At 45.3% G+C, this 20,496-nt stretch overlaps 1 protein-coding gene across 1 annotated transcript in view; it reads left to right on the top strand.

The window, feature by feature from the left end:
* Window positions 1-20,496, top strand: part of LOC119927003 (voltage-gated potassium channel subunit beta-1-like) — a 495,308-nt gene that overhangs the window by 425,995 nt on the left and 48,817 nt on the right. The window contains exons 3-5 of the mRNA XM_038745523.1: window positions 10,963-11,000; window positions 16,361-16,440; window positions 19,716-19,760. Coding sequence (XP_038601451.1) covers window positions 10,963-11,000; window positions 16,361-16,440; window positions 19,716-19,760 — 163 coding nt within the window. The remainder of the gene's footprint in view (window positions 1-10,962; window positions 11,001-16,360; window positions 16,441-19,715; window positions 19,761-20,496) is intronic.

The raw sequence follows: 20,496 nt of genomic DNA, 5'->3' as shown, positions 1-20,496 counted from the left end.
TTTAGAAGCACCGTGGACTAAAAGAAAGAGCATGGGACCCAGGTTTTAGTCTTGGTTCCACCAGCCATTATCTGGGTGATCTTGGGCAAGTCACTCAACTTCTCTGTGTCCATTTTCCTCATCTGTAAAAGGGGATTAAATCTTACCCGCTCCTACTTAGATTGTGAGCCCCATGGGACAAGGACAGGGACTGTGTCTAACCTGATTATCTTGCATCAGTTCCAATGCTAGGAGCATAGCAAGCATTATAAAAAAAAAAAATCTGTGCAGCAGAATAAAGTAAGGAATGGGGATAAAGAGGAGGTAGGGAGATAATGCAACATGCTACAGAATAAAAGATTCAGTTCCTATCCTTGAGAAGCTGGCAGTCTTTTGAGGGGAGATAAACAGATATACATGCAAATAAGAGTAAGAGCATAGATCCAGTAGATAAAAACCAAAGCATCCTAAAATGAAAGACATGGATTGAATAAACAGAGATACACATAAATTCATTCACTCAATCGCATTTATTGACCACTTACTGCGAGCAGAGCACTGTACTAAGCACTTGGGGAGTACAATACGACAATAAGCAGACACATTCCCTGTCCACAACAAGCTTACAGTCTAGAGGACTGCCAAAGGGGTTGATGGAATCATATGACCGGGGACAAGATTAGTCAGGGAATGCTTCCAGGAGGAGGTGGCTTTTCAAAAGGCAGGGAGGAATGTGGCTTGGTGGATAATAACCGTGGTATTTGTTAAATGCTTTCCATGTGCCCAGCACTGTTCCGAACACTGGGGTAGATAGAAGATCATTAGGTCCCACTTGGAGCTCACCGTCTAGGTAGGAAGGAGAATGAATCTGATGAAGAAACGGATGCACAGAGAACTAAAGTGACTAGCCCAAGGTCACAAAGAAGGCAAGTGGCGGCGGTGGCATCGGAACCCCAGTCCTCTGATTCCCAGATCTGTGCTCTTTCCACTAGACCACACTGCTTCTCTGAAGGAACTTTTCTGAATTAATATGAAGCAGCGCACCACTGGTCTCCCTCCAGCTTAACCCTGGATTTTAAAGGATTGAAGGAAGATCCAGGAGCTGGAGAAAGCAGCTTACTCTGCCCACATAACTCACCAAATCCAACCATCATGTGTTTGCAGTTCCATAGTGCCAATCTAAGGGTTCACTCTGCTTTACTTTTTTATCATACTAATAATCATAATAATGGTATTTGTTAAGGGCTTACTATTCATTCATTCATTCAATTGTATTTATTGAGCACTTACTGTGTGCAGAGCACTGTACTAAGCACTTGAGAAGTGCAAGTTAGCAACTTATAGAGACAGTCCCTACCCAACAACGGGCTCACAGTCTGCTACTATGTGCCAAGCACTGTACTAAATGCCGGTGTGGTTCCAGGCAAATTGTGTTGGACACAGTCCTTGTCCTATGTGGGGCTCACAATCTCAATCCCCATTTTACAGATGAGGTAACTGAGGCCCAGAGAAGTGAAGTGACTTGCCCAAGGTCACAGAGCAGACAAGTGGTGGATTAGAACCCATGACCTTCTGACAGCTCTATCCACTATGCCATGCTGATCTAAACCTAAGTGACATGTCATCAGAATGTATTTTCTTCAAGCTCTCAAAATTAAGATGTGGTTAAGTTTTGCTACTCTAGAGGCAGAAAAACTTCTAGCTTTGGCTACCAGCCTGGGAAGGGAGGGAATTATAGAGCATATTCTGCCTCATTTCCTCCTTTAGGCATCAGTACAAACCGTGACCAAACACAAGGACGGACTTCTTGGATAGGGGAGATAGCGGAAAGGTGGTAAGGAGATCAGAGACGGGAGAGTCAAGGACAAAGGCCAGTTAGAACTCGGGGTTTGTAATTCCACGCTCCCTAAAAGACACAGACCCCAGAGTAGATGAACTGCCCGGCCAAACCACCCCAGCCTCACACTCCTTGGAGTTGTTATCTCCTTTGTTAACTCTGGCCAGATGCTCGTTAGCAGTGAACTGGAAGCGAAAGAAAACATGAAAAAGCCTCCAACCCTGATAGCTTGACTTCCCAAATGAAAGAACTGCTGCTAGTGGAAACACAGGGAGATGCAAAAAGAGGACAGAGAGCTAATTTCCAACATCAGGGCTCCATCTGTAAACAAGGGGAGCCAAATTGGGAAATCTAATCCCACAATCCCCGCCTGATCCAAGGTCATGCTTCATGGTGGATTAGGAGTTTTCTTGTTTGTTCGTTCATGTGTTTTTATGGTGTTTGTTAAGCATTTGCTATGTGCCAAGCACTGTTGTAGCAACTGGTTTAGAAACAAGATAATCAGGTTTGACATAGTCCATGTCCCACATGGGGCTCATGATCTTGATCCCCAGCTTACAGACGAGGGATCTGAGACACAGAAGTGTAGTGACTTGCCCAAAGTCACACAGCAGACAGGATTGGAACCCAGGACCTTATGATTCCCAGGTTCATGCCCTACTCACTAAACCAGGCTGCTTCCCATGCTGATTCTGTAGTGTTGTATCTGCTCCTGTGCTTAGCATAGTTCCTGGTACTTATTAAATATTTAATAAATACCATAATAGATAGAATTGCTTCTCCCAGAGACAATCGCTTTATATATAAGCATGAGCAATGTCTTGATTTGGGGCTGTTGAGACCATATTTCCAGTTCCCGGAAGGAGGGAACAGGCTCCCATCCCACTGAATGGCATAGTGGATAGAGCACAGCCTGAAAGACAGAAGGTCATGAGTTCTAATCCAGATCCTCCACTTGTCTGCTGTGTGACCTTGGGAAAGGCACTTCACTTCTCTGTGCCTCAGTTACCCCATGTGTAAAATGGAGATTGAGACTGTGAGCCCCACTTGGGACAGAGACTTACTTGTATCCACCCCAGCGCTTGTACCCACTCCAGAGCTTCTATCTACCTCAATGCTTAGTACAGTGTCTGGCAAATAGTAAGCACATTGTAAATAGCATCATTATTATTATCATTATTACTATGCACTCACTGTACCTTCCACATACTAGCATTAGATTGATGGCAGAAGTTTGAGGCCAGAGTAGCCCCCTTATATGTAGATGCAGACTCCTTTAGCCTGGGACATTTTATCATTATCATTATTGTGAGCTCATTGTTGGGTAGGGAGTGTCTCTATCTGCTGCTAAATTGTACTTTCCAAGTGCTTAGTACTGTGCTCTGCCCACAGTAAGCACTCAATAAATATGATTGAATTAATGAATTATTATTATTGTTGTTTATCATCATCATCATTATCATTCATAGATTGTGAGTCCCTTGAAGGACAGAGTACATTTCTAATTTCCACCTATATACTGTTTCATTCATTCATTCATTCATTCAATTGTATTTATTGAGCACTTACTGTGTGCAGAACACAGTACTAAGCGCTTGGGAAGTACAAGTTGGCAACAACTTGTTAGAGAAGCAGCGTGGCTCAGTGGAAAGAGACCGGGCTTTGGAGTCAGAGGTCACGGGTTCGAATCCCAGCTCCACCAATTGTCAGCTGTGTGACTTTGGGCAAGTCACTTCACTTCTCTGGGCCTCAGTTACCTCATCTGTAAAATGGGGATGAAGACTGTGAGCCCCATGTGGGACAACCTGATCACCTTGTAACCTCCCCAGTGCTTAGAACAGTGCTTTGCACATAGTAAGCGCTTAATAAATGCCATTATTATTATTATTATTCAATCGTATCTATTGAGCACTTACTGTGTGCAGAGCACTGTACTAAGCGCTTGGGAAGTACAAGTTGGCAACATACAGAGACGGTCCCTACCCAACAGCGGGCTCACAGTTACAATCCAGTCCAATTAGGTACAGTCCCTGTTCCACGTGAGACCTGAGGGGAAGAAATTTAATCCTCACTTTACAGATGAGGAAACTGGGGCCCAGAGAAGTTAAGTGATTTGCCCAAGTTCACATAATAGGCAAGCGGCAGAGCCGGGATGGGAATCCAAGTCTCCCCACTTTTAATGAAGCCCTATTTCTGAGCACACAGTACATTCTTTTGATCAGTGGTATTAATTGAGCGCTTATTGTGCGCAGTAACACTGTACTAAGCACTGGGGAGAGTAGAGTACAATGCAGTTGGTAGGCTCGTCTCCTGCCAGAACACTCTTGGCCCCTTGTGGATCTGCAGCCTTTCTGGGTGAAGAGTTTTTCAATAGCTTCACTTACCGGCAGCAGGCTTTGGTAAAGGAATATTAAAACTCTAAGCAAATTTTCTCCTGATCTGGTTAACAGGATGACACAATCCTTAACCTGAAAGTGACTTGAGTAAAAAAAAATAAAAAAATTACATTTAAACTGTTTCCATTCCCAGTTTGGGGCCCGGGGGTAGGGAGAGTGGGGCAAGATTTAGCAAGTAATTTCTTTGAACAATAAACATGAGCTCTCTGAATGACTTCACACACCAAAAAATTAATTGCATGTACTCCTAAGACATGGTAACTAGGTAACAAAGAACAAAAGGTGGTTTCGTGCAGCTCTGCATTTTTCCCTGTTTCGCCGCTTACTTCTCAGGGCCCTGTTGTGTGGGTTCGAATATTAAGGGCTGAGAATGTCGAATCATGTACCGGTTGTTTAATTAAAAGCCTTTGCCAACCAAGGTGGGCAGTCTTTCCCCAGGCACTGTAACCCCTTAGAGCTCATTAAATGTTAGACTTGAGAGAATTTGGAAATAACAAGTCTTCGATCATGGAGCGATCTCCCGAGCAACGCTGCCCAGATTTGAATTTTAACTGCCAAATAAATGTAAAGAATGTCTATTTTCCCTGAAGCACATCCTCATTAGCGTCAGAGAAATGATTAAGAAAATTGTCAAAAGTGTTTTTGCTCACCAAATTACCTAACGTCTGGAAGGCTGCCACTGACTTTAAAATGAATGAAACTCCTCTGGTTGCGAGCATGTAAGATCTCTTTCCCGGTACTTAGATGCAGCAGGAGATTCAAACATTATCATTTATTCAGCTCTCCCCCATTTCAGTTAATCAATTGTATTTATAGGGTGCTTACTAAGCACTAAGCACTTGGGAGAGTACAATATAACAGAGCTAATAAGCATGTTCCCTGCCCAAAAGGAGTTTACAGTCTAGACGGGGAGATAGATGATAATATAAATAAGTAAATTACAAATATGGATATAAGTGTTCTGGAATCTTATCCCTCTCTAGTCTGTAAACTCACTGTCACCAGGGAATGTATCTACCAACTCTTTTGGATTGTACTCTCCCAAGAACTTAGTGTAGTGTTAAGCACATCGTAAGAACTCAATAAATACCATTGACCGATTGATGTGTTGTGTGACTGAGGTTGGGATGAACAAAGGGTGCAAATTCCCATGCAGGGCAATGCAGAAGGGAACGGAAGAGGTGGAAGTAAGAGTTTAGTTGGGGAAGACCTTTTGGAGAAGTGCTTGGAGATGTGGGATAAGAAATCGTAAGCCAGATCTGAAGAGGGACTTGTACTTCCCAAGCGGTTAGTACAGTGCTCTGCACACAGTAAGCGCTCAATAAATACGATTGAATGAATGAAAGAGGGAGGGAGTTCCAGGTCAGAGGCAGGATGAGGGTGAGGGGTCGGTAGTGAGATGGAACCATTCCCTATCCTACCTACTCTCAGAGGCTTTCCCTGTTGAATTTTTCCTCTCCTTGGGTCACGTTCTCCTTACTACAGTCTTAGCACTTATGTATTCCCTGCTTCTGGTGTGCTTTTCTACCTATTGCTTTCCATTGAGAAGCAGCAACGTCTAGTGGATAGAGCTTTAACCTGGGAGTCAGAAGGTCATGGGTTCTAATCCCAGCTCTGCCAGTTGTCTGCTCCGCGACTTCGGGCAAGTCACTTAACTTGTCCGGGTCTCAGTACCCTCATTTTGAAAATGATGATTGAGACTGTGAGCCCCATGTGGGACCCAAGTACCTTGTATCTACCCCAGTGCTTAGAACAGTGCTTGACACATAGTAGGTGCTTAACAAATACCATCATTATTATTACTATTTGAGGACTTTCTCCTATTTAAAATTATTTTATGATTGCTTCCCCTGCAACATTGTAAGCTCCTTATGTGCAGGAAGTGTGGGTTCTTCCTCTACTGTGCTTTTACAAATACTTAGTTCAGTGTTCTGCACACAGTAGACCTCAGTAAATACAACTGGTTGATTGATTGATTGAGATATTCCCAGGTACTTTCTAATCACAGGATTCCTACGTCACCCAGTAAAATTCCTTCATTAATCAATCAATCAGTGTTATATTGTACTCTCCCATATGCTTAGCACAGTGCTCTGCATACAGTAAGCACTCAATAAATATGATTGACTGGTAGTTATCAATCATTCAATTATATTTATTGAGCCCTTACTGTGTGCAGTATACTGTATTAAGCGCCGGGGAGAAGACAATACAAAAGTGTAACAGACCCATTCCCTGCCCACAACAAGTTTACAGTCCAGAGGGGGAGAAAGACATTAATATAAATAAATAAATTACGAATATGTACACAAGTGCTGTGGGGCTGAGAGGGGGGATGAATGGAGGGAGCAGGGAGTGGAAGAAAAAGACATGAGGGCTTAGTCAGGGAAGGCCTTTAATCAGGCTTTGAAGGTAGGGAGAGTAATTTTCTGTCTGATAGGAAGAGGGAGGGTGTTTCAGGTCAGAGACTGGACATGAGCGAGAGGTGGGCAGTGAGATAGATGAGATCAAGGTACAGTGAGTAGGTTAACATCAGACGAGTGAAGTGCGTGGATTGGGTTTTAGTAGGTGAGTAGCGAGGTGAGGTAGGAGGGAACAAGGTGATTTAGTGCTTTAAAGTAAGGAGTTTCTGTTTGATCTGGAGGTGGGTGGTCAACCAATGGAGGTTCTTGAGGTGTGGGGAAACGTGGACTGAACGTTTTTGTAGAAAAATGATCTGGCCAGCAGAAAGAAGTATGGACTGGAGTGAGGAGAGATGTCAGTTTTGACACCTGTCTCCATGTTTTGTTTTATTGTCTGTCTCCCCCTTCTAGACTGTAAGCCCATTGTTGGGTAGGGACCGTCTCTATATGTTGCCGACTTGTAGTTCCCAAGTGCTTAGTACAGGGCTCTGAACACAGTAAGTGCTCAATAAATACGATTGAATGAGGTAAGGAGGCTGATGCTGTAATCAAAGAGGACTAAGATAAGTGCTTGGTTTAACATGGTTGCAGTTTGGATGGAGAGGAAAGGGCAGATTTTTAGCGATGCTGTGAAGGTTGAACAGACAGGATTTAGTAATAGATTGAATATGTGGGTTGAATGAGAGAGAGGAGTCAAGGATAATGCAAAGAATACCAGCTTGTGAGACAGGATGGATCACGGTGCTGTCTACAGTTTGGGGAAAGTCATGGAGAGGGCAGGGTTTTCGGAGGACATCCAAGTAGAGATGTCTTGAAGGCAGGAGGAAATAGGAGTCTGCAGAGAGGGTTAGAGATCAGGACTGGAGATATAGATTTCTGAATCATCTGCACAGAGGTGGTATTTGCAGCCATGAGATAAAATGAGTTGTCCAAGGGAGTGGGTGTAGATGGAGAGTAGAAGGGGACCCAGAACTGAACCTTGAGAGACACCCACAGTTAGGGGATGGGAGGGAGAGGAGGAACCCACGAAGGAGACTGGAAATGAACGGTTAGAGAGATAAGAGGAGAACCAAGGGTGGGCAATATCAGTGAAGCCAAGATTGGTTAAAGTTTCTAGGAGAAGGGGGTGCATACATTGCTGAAGCCAGCTGAAAGGTCTAGGAGGATTAGGAAAGAATAGATGCCATCAGATTTGGTGAGAAAGTCATTGGTTACCTCAGAGAAGGCTGATTCTGTGGAGTGAAGGGAGTGGAAGCCAGATTCGAGGGAATATGGACAGAAATTGGAGAAGTGGAGACAGCAGGGTGTCAACAACTCTCAAAAAGTTTGGAGAGAGATGGTAGGAGGGAGATGAGGTAATAACTTGAGGAAGCCATGGGGTCAAGGAGGTTTGTTTTTAGAATTGGGGTTACGTCAGCATGTTTGAAAGCAGTGGGGAAGAAGCTGTTGGAAGCTGACCTGTTGAAGATGGCAGTCAATGAGGGAAGAAGGGAAGGGAGGCGTGTTTTAAAAAGGTTAGAAGGGATGGGGTCAGAAGCACAGATGGAGGAGTAGACTAAGAAAGAAGGTGAGAGATCTCATCTTGAGTTACTGCAGGGAATAGGGAGAGTCAATGAGGGTGGGGGAGGAGGTGGGTAGATCAACCTGATGTTTTCAATTTTGTTGCTGAAATATTTGGCCAGGTCATTAGGGGAAAGGAAGAGTGGGGGTGGGGCGTAAGAGGTTTGAGGAAGGAGTTAAATGTTTGAAACCTGGTGGCAGCAGTGGGAATGGGAGTGGATTAGGAAGGAAAAATATTGTTATCAGACAGTGGAGTGGGCTGAATTGAAGCTGATAAGAATGAATTTAAGGGGACAATGCCAGAGAGATATCTGGATTTCCCCCAACAGCGCTCCGCAGCTCGAGCACAGGAATAGAGGAAGCATAGGAAGCAGACTGACCCAGAATTGCACATTAGGGGCAGAGGAGCAAGGGAGTTGAGTGCAGTGAAGGGGTGGAGTTGAATTCATTGATTTGGGCATCAGAAGATGGTAGCTTGGGTACGGAGACCAAATGGGGCAGGATTTGTTGGGAGCAATATAACAATAGAACTTTAAAGCAACCTAAGAGACAACTCAAATACACAATACCCAGCATGGCTCAGTGAAAAGAGCCCGGGCTTTGGAGTCGGAGGTCACAGGTCCAAATCCCGGCTCCGCCAATTGTCAGCTGTGTGACTTTGGGCAAGTCACTTAACTTCTCTGGGCCTCAGTTACCTCAGCTGTAAAATGGGAATTAAAACTGTGAGCCCCCCGTGGGACAATCTGATCACCTTGGAACCTCCCCAGTGCTTAGAACAGTGCTTTGCACATAGTAAGCGCTTAATAAATGCCATCATTATTAATACCCACACACAACAAAAAGCCCAGGTTAGTAGGGAGCTGTGCCCGGAGGAGCAGGATTTCAGGCTCTTCACAATTCAGAGCCCACCTCATATTTGAAGCCACAGTCAATCAATCATACACTTATTGTGTGCTGAGCACCATTCTAAGCACTTGGAAGAGTCCAAAATAACAATAAACGGACACATTCCCTACCCACAATGAGCTTATGGTCCAGAGGGGGTAGCCAGCCACAGTGTCGGCTATGACAGCCACTAGTCTTCCGGAGGCTTTAAGGAGCCCTCATGCTGTGGGTGATCTTCTCTTTCCCACTGGGGTGGTGGAAAGCAGGTCCAGATGGGATCTCCTTGATCTCCTCACTCTTGGCTTCAAGGCTGTCCATCACCTCACCCGCTCCTACCTCACCTCCCTTCTCTCCTTCTCCAGCCCAGCCCTCACCCTCTGCTCCTCTGCCGCCGCTAACCTCCACACTGTGCCTCGTTCTCACCTGTCCCGCCATCATCCCCCGGCCCACGTCCTTCCCCTGGCCTGGAATGCCCTCCCTCCGCACATCCGCCAAGCTAGCTCTCTTCCTCCCTTCAAAGCCCTACTGAGAGCTCATCTCCTCCAGGAGGTCTTCCCAGATTGAGCCCCCCTTTCCCTCTCCTCCTCCTCCCCTCCCTATCACCCCCCCGTCCTATCCCCTTCCCCTCCCCACAACACTTCCGTATATTTGTACATATTTATTACTATATTTTATTAATGATGTGTGTACAGCTATAATTCTATTTATTCTGATGGTATTGACACCTGTCTACTTGTTTTGTTTTGTTGTCTGTCTCCCCCTTCTAGACTGTGAGCCCCGCTGTTGGGTAGGGACAGTCTCTATATGTTGCCGATTTGTACTTCCCAAGTGCTTAGTACAGTGCTCTGCATTCAGTAAGCACTCAATAAATATGATTGAATGAATGAATGGATACAGGCAAATAAGGTTGGATGCAGTCTGTGTCCCATATGGAGCTCACAATCTTAATCCCCATTTTACAGATGAGTTTTAACTGAGGCACGGATAAATGAAGTGTCTTCCCCAGGGTCACAGAGCCGACGCTGGTGGTGGAGCCGGGACTGGAACCCATGACCCTCTGACTCCCAAGCTTGTGCTCTATGAACTATACCATGCGACTAGTTACATCAACTCAGTCATTTCCCCTGCCCCTTGGGGCCCCTCCTTCCAGCACATCCACAGCCCCTTGTATTTCTAGACCTTTCTCTGAAAATTAATGCCTCCCACTAGCCATTTTGCCCTGGTGATATCACCATTCCCCTATTTCCCTCAACTCCCCTTCCTCCCCAGACCGTCATGAAGAGAAGTGTGCAGCTCTGCCATCTTAAATCACTCAGTGCCAACCACCAAAGCCTTTGTATACCCTAAGCCTGAACTTTGATCCTGTGGCAGGATTTTCAGAGAAGGGAGAAATGAGAATGGAGCACTCAGTATGGGCCAAGAGAGAGCAACAAGATGGCACAAACATAATAATAATGGTATTTGTTTAGCGCTTACTATGTGTAAAGCACTGTTCTCGGCGCTGGGGAGGTTACAAGGTGATCAGGTTGTCCCACGGGGGGCTCACAGTTTTAATCCCCATTTTACAGATGAGGGAACTGAGGCCCAGAGAAGTTAAGTAACTTGCCCAAAGTCACACAGTTGAGAGCTGGCGAAGCTGGGATTTGAACCCATGACCGTGCTCTTTCCACTGAGCCACTGGGTTCTTGATGCCCTTTTCAGGCTTAGCTCCTCATTATCCAATCAAAGGAAACAAAAATGGGTTGCAGGGCTCTGCATACTGAGCTGAGCATAACAATCACTGTCAATCACTGTCAACATCATCCAAACCTTGTGTGGGGAGAGTACATTTTCCCATTACACTGTGCAAGCAGGAGGGCAAAGAATGGTTTGAAAATTAACATACAATTAACTTCTTTTCTAGGGACATGGGTCACATTTGGAGGTCAAATTTCAGATGAGGTAAGTCACTTCTGCTTTCCTTTCATGAGATAAATCCGAAGACCATCTGTTGAGTATTAAATGTCCATTAAACTTCAGTCAAGTATGACTTTTCTGGTGCCGGAACTCCAAAGTCTGAAAAGGTTTTAATAAACGGGAAACTGACTCAGGTGGAGCCAAGGATAGTGAGAAAACTTTCATTAATTTTTCAGCATTAGACTACCCTTCCCCATGACATTTCACAAAGTTGCAGAAATAACACAATCCAGGGATTCAGTCCTGGGCACTGACAACCGTGCTGAAGTTTGGAGATTTTTATGTATAATTTATGAAGACTGCTACAGTTAGAAATCGTGAGAGTCCTATCTTTTAATGAGCTCCTAGTGATTTCTGACATAAGAAATAGAGATGAAACAAGTGAAATTATCCTTGGTTTTGACACATTCGAATGTGAATCTTGGGTATTCGTGATAATGTTTCATCACTACTAGCCCCTGGGGGATATTGGGTTATTCTTTTTCTATTTTCTTTTCTTTTTTAACTAAGCATTTATGAATTTCACAGACATGAGTCATCCTTTCAGCAGCCCCACTTGCAATTCAATGGCAAAGGCAGTGATGTCGAGTGCTTCATTTCTAAAGAGGCGTGAAGAGGGAAATATGGCAATAAATGAGAGCGTAGCTCAGTAGTCCCATTGACGTCTGCTCTATGACCGCAGCAAGGTCGTTCGCTGGTTATCAGAAACTCCCATGGCCTGCCTCAAAAGTTTCTCACCAATTCATTCATTCATTCATTCAATCGTATTTATTGAACGCTTACTGTGTGCAGAGCACTGTACTAAGCGCTTGGGAAGTATGAGCTGGCAACATATAGAGACGGTCCCTACCCAACAGCGGGTTCACAGTCTATAAGGGGGAGACAGACAACAAAACAAAACATATTAACAAAATAAAATAAATAGAATAAATATGTACAAGTAAAATAAATAAATAAATAGAGTAATAAATATGTACAAACTTAGGAGAAGCAGCGTGGCTCAGTGGAAAGAGCCCGGGCTTTGGAGTCAGCGGTCATAGGTTCAAATTCCGGCTCTGCCAACTGTCAGCTGTGTGACTCTGGGCAACTCACTTAAGTTCTTTGGGCCTCAGTTCCCTCATCTGTAAAATGGGGATTAAAACTGTGAGCCCCCCGTGGGACAACCTGATCACCTTATAACCTCCCCAGCGCTTAGAACAGTGCTTTGCATGTAGTAAGCGCTTAACAAATAACATCATTAGTATTATTATTATATACATATATACATATATATTGGTGCTGTGAGGAGGGGAAGGAGGTAAGGCGGAGGGGATGGGGATGGGGAGGAGGGGGAGAGGAAGGAGGGAGCTCAGTCTGGGGCTCAGTCTACATCCTCCCTGCCTAGAATCATGGAAGTGCATCAGCTGGAGGAGTCTAGGGGAGAAGCCACAAGCAAGCAGGAGTCTGATCTAGCCAGGTAAAGACCCAAGTAGTAGAAACAAACCCTCAGTTAGTTGCTAGCTTCCCATCAAATCTACCCAGTTTGGTCTCTCCCCAACTGGGAAGAATCATGACCTAGTGGAAAGAGCGCGAACTTGGGGGTCAGAGGACCTGGGTTCTAATCCTGTCTCTAACTTTTGCCTACTGTGTGATCTGGGGCAAGTTACTTCACTTCTCTGTGCCTCAGTTTCCTCGATGTAAAATGGGGATTCAGTATGAGTTCTCCCTCATACTTAGACTGTAAATCCCATGTGGGACAGGGACTGTGTCCAACCCGATTGATTTGTACCTGCCCCAGTGCTTAGAACAATGTTTGACATGTAGTAAGTGCTTAACAAATACCATTAAATAAAATTGAGCGAGGAGGATGAGAAAAAGGGAGCACACTCCTCCTCACTCCCCCACAGTCCTTTAGAGCAGCCCTACATTAAGCTCTCCTGGGGTTGCCTCCACTACCCACCCACCCATTCCACCTCTCCCTCCTCCCACCGTTTGACAGACCACATGCCTGGTTTCAGAATTATTCTGGAACATTCAGCTAAGGATATTGGAAGCAGAAAAAGTAATGTTCATTTTGATCTCCTATAATTGTTCACTGGACACCTTTAGGCTAAGTCTTCAGAGAATAATTAAAACCACATTTTTAGTGAGTGGTTATGTTCCCCTTCTAGATAATAAGCGGAACAATTCACAACACTCTGAAAGCACCTCTCTAAAGAGCTCAAGGGGTTTCACAAATTCTAATTGCTCTTCCTGTCTTCCTGTGAGGCGGGGTGGGGACATGGTGGTGGAACCCTACAATTAGGGAAACTGAGGCTTGGCCAGTTAAGTCATTCTCTGTGGCCACTTGGGAATTTATTGAGGGAAAAGAATGAAACTTGCTGTTTCTGACTCCTGTTCCAGACCAAACAGACCAATCTCCCCGAGCTGCCAAGCCAACAGCTGTCATTGGTGTTCTTTTTGATTCAAATTCACACCTGTTTTTCAGCCCTAGGGAGGGCAGGTGGGCAGACAATGTGGATTTAAGATGAAAGAAGACGGTTGGAAGCCAGCAGGCCGTTATGAGAACAGTTGAGGTAGTCCCGCCTGGCAGAGTGTGAGAGGGAGGGACTCATCAATAATAGGCTCATGGGTGATCAGAGATGGAAGAGCCAGAAGAGCTGACTGACAAACCAGTTGGCCTGTTGCTCTTCCTGAATACTAGATCCTGGCTGGAGGCCCCTTTGGCCACTCAGGTCAGGAGCCAGAGTGAGGTTTGAGAAATCCTCCTGTTCTGCCATTGCAGCCTGACAGGTGGAAGATGGGGGATTTCAGGAGAGGAAGAGAGACAGCAGAATATGCCCTGCCTCATTCTTCCTCTCCTTGAGGAAGAGAAACAGCAGTATATGCCCCTCCCCATCCTTCCTCCCCTTCGACCTCCCTCTGGCACCCCACCACTTAGAGGGGAAAGGGCAAATGCTCTGCTAACCACATAGAAAACTGTCTTCCTGGAGGCTCAAATCTTGGACGTTATGGAGAGCTTCCAAGAGCCAGGAGTCCCCTGGTGGACCCCAGACTACTAAGTCACGTGAACACGAGTAATAATCTAGGGTCAGGTGCCGAATGGGTTTAAAAGGGTCCAGGAGACTGGAAATGAAGGTGAGGTGAGAGGATGGGTTTGGTGAGATGTCTAAATCATCTTGCCCCCTCCTACCTCACCTCACTACTCTCCTATTATAACCCAGGACACACACTTCACTACTCTAATGCTAACCTTCTCACTGTTCCTTGATCCTGTCTATCTCACTGCCAACCTCTAGCCCACATCCCATCTCTGGCCTATATTGCCCTCCTCCTCATATCTGACAAGCAACTACTCCCCCGCCCCCCAACCCCCTTCAAAACTTTATTGAAGGCGCATCTCCTTCAAGAGGCTTTCCCTAACTAAAACCTCCTTTCCTCTTCTCCCTCTCCCCTCCGCATCTCCTTGATTTGCTCCCTTCATTCACTCCCAACAACACTTATTTACATATCTGTAATTCATTGATTTACTTATATTAATGTCCGTCTCCCCTTCTAGACTGTAAGCACATTGTGGGCAGGGAATGTATCTGTTTATTGTTATTCTGTACTCTCCCAAATGCCCGGCACACAGTAAGCCCTAAATAAGTATGGTTGATTGACTGACTGACTTTCTGTAGGAACACGGAATCAGCAGGGGTCAGCTTGCCTGGCTTCTCTCCCCTGGGCTTTCTGTTCTGTTATGGCTGTGCCCCATTCCAGTGAGCACAGCATGCTCAGGACTTCAGCCAAGCTAGAGCAGCAGGCCCACAAGAAATCTTTTCAGACCATCCGAGTGGTCTCTGGAGGCCGATCTGTCTCTCACCCCAAGACTGTGGCAGAACCGCCGCCAGGCTCGTGGCCCCAGAAGCAGACTCTGAAAAGATGTCCTCTTCTCTAGCCCAGCGTCACTCGATTCCCAGATCCTCTCTAGAGCCTTCATCTGAAACGAGCCGTCCCAAAAGCCCAGGCAGCCCGGAGCCACAGTCCCGGACCCTACTGGGGAAAGGACCGATGGGCAGCATGGAGTTCATCCCTGCAGCAAATGCTCCCTTCTGGCAAAGCAACTGAACACGCACACCACATGGCATCTGTTGAGAAACTATTGTAAATAGCAGTGATGATCTGGATTTTGCCGCAAATGAAGTGGAAATTAGCCACGTTAACTGAGGAGTGAGGTGTCTTGCAGAAAAAGGAAAACAAGTGTATGCACCCCCCGCCCCCCCCCCAGCCCCCGTTTTGTAGCCCCTAGGGGAATCTTGTTTCTGAAAGCCTCGAAGAGTTCTTAGAAATGGAAAATCTGAGTATCCCATTATCATCATCAATTGTATTTATTGAGCGCTTACTATGTGCAGAGCACTGTACTAAGCGCTTGGGAAGTACAAATTGGCAACATATAGAGACAGTCCCTACCCAACAGTGGGCTCACAGTCTAAAAGGGGGAGACAGAGAACAAAACCAAACATACTAACAAAATAAAATAAATAGAATAGGTAGGTACAAATAAAATAAATAAATAAATATGTACAAACATATATACATATATACAGGTGCTGAGGGGAAGGGAAGGAGGTAAGATGGGGGGGATGGAGAGGGGGATGAGGACGAGGGGGACTTCAGACCAGAGGCAGGACATGGGCAGGAGATTGGTGGCGAGACAGGCGAGACTGAGGTTCAGTGAGTAGGTTGGTATTACGGGAGGTAAGTGAGTGTGCTGGGTTGTAGTAGGAAATCAGTGACATAAGATGGGAGTGGGAAAGGTGGTTAAAGGCTTTAAAGTGAAAGAAGAGTTACTATTTGATGCAGAGGTGGATAGGCAACCACTAGTGGTCCTTGAGGAGTGGGGAAACATGGACTGATTCATCTAGAATTTCACGAAACCTTAAGAATTTCTTGACCATATAAGTGCAGAAATAGAAACAGAGCACCAGTAAGAGAAAAATGTGCAAACATACCTCCCTCTCTAGAATGTAAGCTCCTTGTCTACCGACTCAGTTGTACTGTATTCTCCCAACCACTTAGTACAGCGCATAGGTTTTTCACTTAGATCTACCCACTCTCCGCATTGGAAAGTTTGCAAGAGAGTCGAGCTTAAGTAGCTTCATTGACTCCAAAAACACCCAAAGAAGCCATGGTGTTCATCCTCTACTCCACTGGATAAGAAATAGTTATTCCACCTCTATTTCCCCTAATTAAGACTATTAGAGTGAGGCGCCAGTGAAATCCCAAAGTTCTGAAAATCCACAGCGGAATTTACAATGGAGAATTTTGTAGGAGGAAGCGTGACTCAAGTTCCCTCCTCTGATCTGTGTCTTTGTTCCTTGAAGGTTGCGGAACAACTGATGACAATCGCCTATGAGAGCGGAGTGAATCTCTTTGATACTGCAGAGGTATATGCAGCTGGGAAGTAAGTATCTTTAGATGCCTGCCGAGAAATATTGAGAGGAACCAAAGCTTCCTTGTTATCTTTTGCAGACTCTGGGAGGGGGATAAGGTTAGCCTACACCCCAGGGTTTAATACACAGGAGCAATGATCAGGCTTAGTCTTCTGCCCAAAGGGGTCCGGTCTGGGCCTCTTTTCTGTCACCCTACGGTGCCAGGGCATGGTCAGTGGCTGTACCCCAAGTGGGGTAGTGCAAGAGAAAACACGTGTGCTTGTTGGTGTCTTCACCACAACCCCAGTGAGTACACGTGTGGATGGATGAATAGAGTGTTGGGCATTTCTCAGGATCAGTGTAAGGCTGGAATCTTTATGGTAAGATAGTTTTTACCATATTCTTCTTATTTACAACACTTTTTTATTTCATTTATAACACTTCATTTACAACACTTCTTATGGCAAGAGGGGTAGGGGGACAAACGGAGAGCAAAGGATTCACAGAGAGCTCCTCCTCTTTGTCTCCCAATAGGGACAGGCAGGGAGGGATGGACCGCTTACTGCAAACTGGTCAGGCAAAGGTCTGGAAAATTACAACTAATCCTACAGCCCCTGGACAGATTCCTAAATTCCATCTGGGTGGGTCCACCTCGGGACACCCAGCCACCAGGGCACAGCTCTTGTCCGTGTCGTTCCATGTGCGAAGGTGGAGATTCAGTACATACAGTTGAAGCAGCGTGGCTCAGTGGAAAGAGTGTGCTTGGGATTCAGAGGCCGTGGGTTCTAATTCCAGCCCTGCCACTTGTCAGCTGTGTGACCTTGGGCAAGTCACTCAACTTCTCCGTGCCTCAGTTACCTCATCTGTAAAATGGGGATGAAAACTGTGAGCCCCACGTGGGACAACCTGATTACCTAGTATCTACCCCAGTGCTTCGAACAGGGCTTGGCACATAGTAAGCGCTTAACAAATACCATCAGTATTATCATTAGTATTACCTGAAACCTGCACCTGGTGAGATGGTTAGGGTGGTTCACATTGGTCCAGCCCCAAGAACAACCGCCCCGGTGGCCACGTGCTTTTTCTTCAATCAATCAATCAATCAATCGTATTTATTGAGCACTTACTGTGTGCAGAGCACTGTACTAAGCGCTTTCTTCAGACTGGGTTTTCTGGTTGTCTGGAATGAAAGACGCTGGACAGAAAAAGGCTATTTAGCATCCTCTTTGCTGTACTGCATCACTGATGCAGTTCTAATTCCTAGGAGAGAATGGAAAACACAGTCAAACTATTTCAGATTCATCAGTGCCTACTCGAATTGCCTTTTCATTTCGTTTGTTCTGCTTTTTGTTGGAGGGCTTGGGCTCTTGCAAAGAGCCAGGAAGGGTGCTGTGAATAGATTTGCCTAATTATTTCCCCTGTTGGGATACATTCGTGTTCACAAGGAGAAAATAATAGTATAACAGCTGGGTCTTCCCTTCCCAGAGATTTCCGAAGGCACAAAGCTGATACAGACTGACTTCTTCTGGATATTCTCCTCCTTTATTGTCACCTCTTCTTCCTTCCCCTTCCTCTCCAAGCCCAGAATCTGTTAAAGTCTACCAAGACCCCCTCCCTTCCTCTCTGGTGGTATTAACATTTTGTGTCCACAGGAATGCTACAATTGAAAAAGAAGGTTGCTGCCTTCCCTTGGTCTCAAAAGCACGATGTTTCTGTGGGATCTGTTCCGCAGAAGTGCCGTACTGTCAAATGGCAACTGGCATCCCCGGGATCTATGGAGTTTGTGAAAACAGGCAGCAAATCCATCGTAAGGATTTCCAGGCACAAAGCAGAAACAGTGGAAATGCGGGAATCAAACTGAGCGGAAGGCCCTTTTGGAAATTTCCAACCGGGCACTGCAAAAAGTAGTGGGTGTGCAATTTGATTTGAATTTAGATAGACTCTTCCCTTTCCAGCATTCCTACCACAATGCTGTTCCTTTCCCCCCGCAGGTGGCAAGCACATGGAATATGCTTCCGCGGGCTAAAAATATCGGCAGGTTCAGGGGGAATTTGAATAAATTCACGGACTTGAAATCTGGAATAGGTTATGAGAGGGAAAGTTAGGGATGTGGAGGGGAATATTAGGTGTGCAAACCAGTCCAGCCCAAACCATCAGGGTGGCTGTCAGGAAGGACGGCCATCACACGGTTCTCTGAGCATCCTGTTACCATTTGGAGGACAGATGGATCACGGGGCTGACCGAGTATGCATTGCTAATGACCTAATGCTCCCCTCCCCTCCAATTAACCCTACGGAGGCGGCCGAGAGGGGGACTACAGAAACATTTTAGGGATGTCCTTGGATCTAATGTTGAAAAATACAAAGTGCACAGGGTATCTTGGGAATCCAAGCCCAGTTTCCCTGGAGGAGGTAGGAAACTCAGAAAGCCCAACTCCTTTAAACCTCCCACTACCGAAGAATGTAAGCTTATCCTCTGGATTTTAAGCTCATTGATTGTGGACAGGGAATATGTCTGTTTGTTGTGGTGTTGTACTCTCCCAAACACTTAGTATGGTGCTCCGCACACAGTGAGCACCCAATAAATGTGGCTGAATGAATGAATGATGGGGTAGAGTTTGTACGTATTTATTACTCTATTTTATTGTATATATTCTATTTATTTTATTTTGTTAATATGTTTTGTTTTGTTAATAATAATAATAATGATGGCATTTATTAAGGGCTTACTATGTGCAAAGCACTGTTCTAAGCGCTGGGGAGGTTACAAGGTGATCAGGTTGTCCCACGGGGGACTCACAGTCTTCATCCCCGTTTCACAGATGAGGTAACTGAGGCCCAGAGAAGTGAAGTGACTTGCCCAAAGTCACACAGCTGACAATTGGCGGAGCCGGGGTTTGAACCCATTACCTCTGACTCCAAAGCCCGGGCTCTTTCCACTGATCCATGTGGCTTCTCATGCTGCTTTTGTTGTCTTTCTCCCCTTTCTAGACTGTGAGCCCGCTGTTGGGTAGGGACCATCTCTATATGTTGCCAACTTGTACTTCCCAAGTGCTTAGTACGGTGCTCTTCTCACAGTAAGCGCTCAATAAATACAATTGAATGAATGAATGAATGAATGAATTGGGAAATCAGGAACCAGTGTTCCTCCCTCTTCCCATAGAAATGCTTGCTCCAAGTTCTAACAGAACACATGGGACACAGATGCAAACACACAAGTGGTCTTCATCTGAATAAAACGCATCCTCATTCCACCAAGGGGGTTCACTGTTGCTGCTTATAATAACAACTGTTTTTTTCCACCTTAGAGCAGAGGTGATTCTTGGAAACATCATCAAAAAGAAAGGTTGGAGGTAAGTGCTCAGGAACTTTACTTCTTTTAAAAGGGGCTAGAGAGCATAGCACGGCAGCTAGAAGAAAAGCTGATTTCAATGGTCAACCATTAGGTGGCTAATAATTTCTCAGTTTCTCCATGTCTGGATTTTGGAATTAATTGATGCACCTAATGATTCATCATTTGTATACCATATATCCATTTTACCAAAAAGTATGTGCAAGTGGCCAGCCCATCTTTGTCTCAGGAGAATTACTGGTAAAATAACAAAATAAGTCAAATCAACATTTCCCTCATTTTCACCCTGGGTGAAGAGCAATTTGCAGCACTGCGGTAGATAATCACATATGAGTCATGGCACTTTTCAGTACTTTGAAGGGAAAAAAGTTACATGGGAACCTTATTCAGAAACATAGGGAAGAAAGTCAAGGATTCACAGAGTCAAGGAACTTTTCAAAGTTTCAAACTATTAGTTCATGGGTTTTAGACACCATGAAAAGCATCGTGGCCTAATGAAAAGAATACGGGTTTGGGAGTCAGAGGACCTGGGTTCTAATAACAGTTCTGCCAATTGCTTGCTGTGTGAACTTGGGCAAATCACTTACCTTCTCTGTGCCTTATTTTCCTCAACTGTAATATGGGGAGTAAATCCTACTCCCGGCTACTTAGACTGCGAGGCTTATGTGGGACAGGGACTGTGTCCAGACAAATAAATTTGTGTCTACCCCAGTGCTTAGAACAGTGCTTGACACCTA

This window comes from Tachyglossus aculeatus, chromosome 1 (assembly GCF_015852505.1).
Source record: "Tachyglossus aculeatus isolate mTacAcu1 chromosome 1, mTacAcu1.pri, whole genome shotgun sequence".
Taxonomy (NCBI): domain Eukaryota; kingdom Metazoa; phylum Chordata; class Mammalia; order Monotremata; family Tachyglossidae; genus Tachyglossus; species Tachyglossus aculeatus.
Note: the sequence above shows the minus strand (reverse complement) of the source record. Positions and strands in the feature narration are given on the sequence as shown.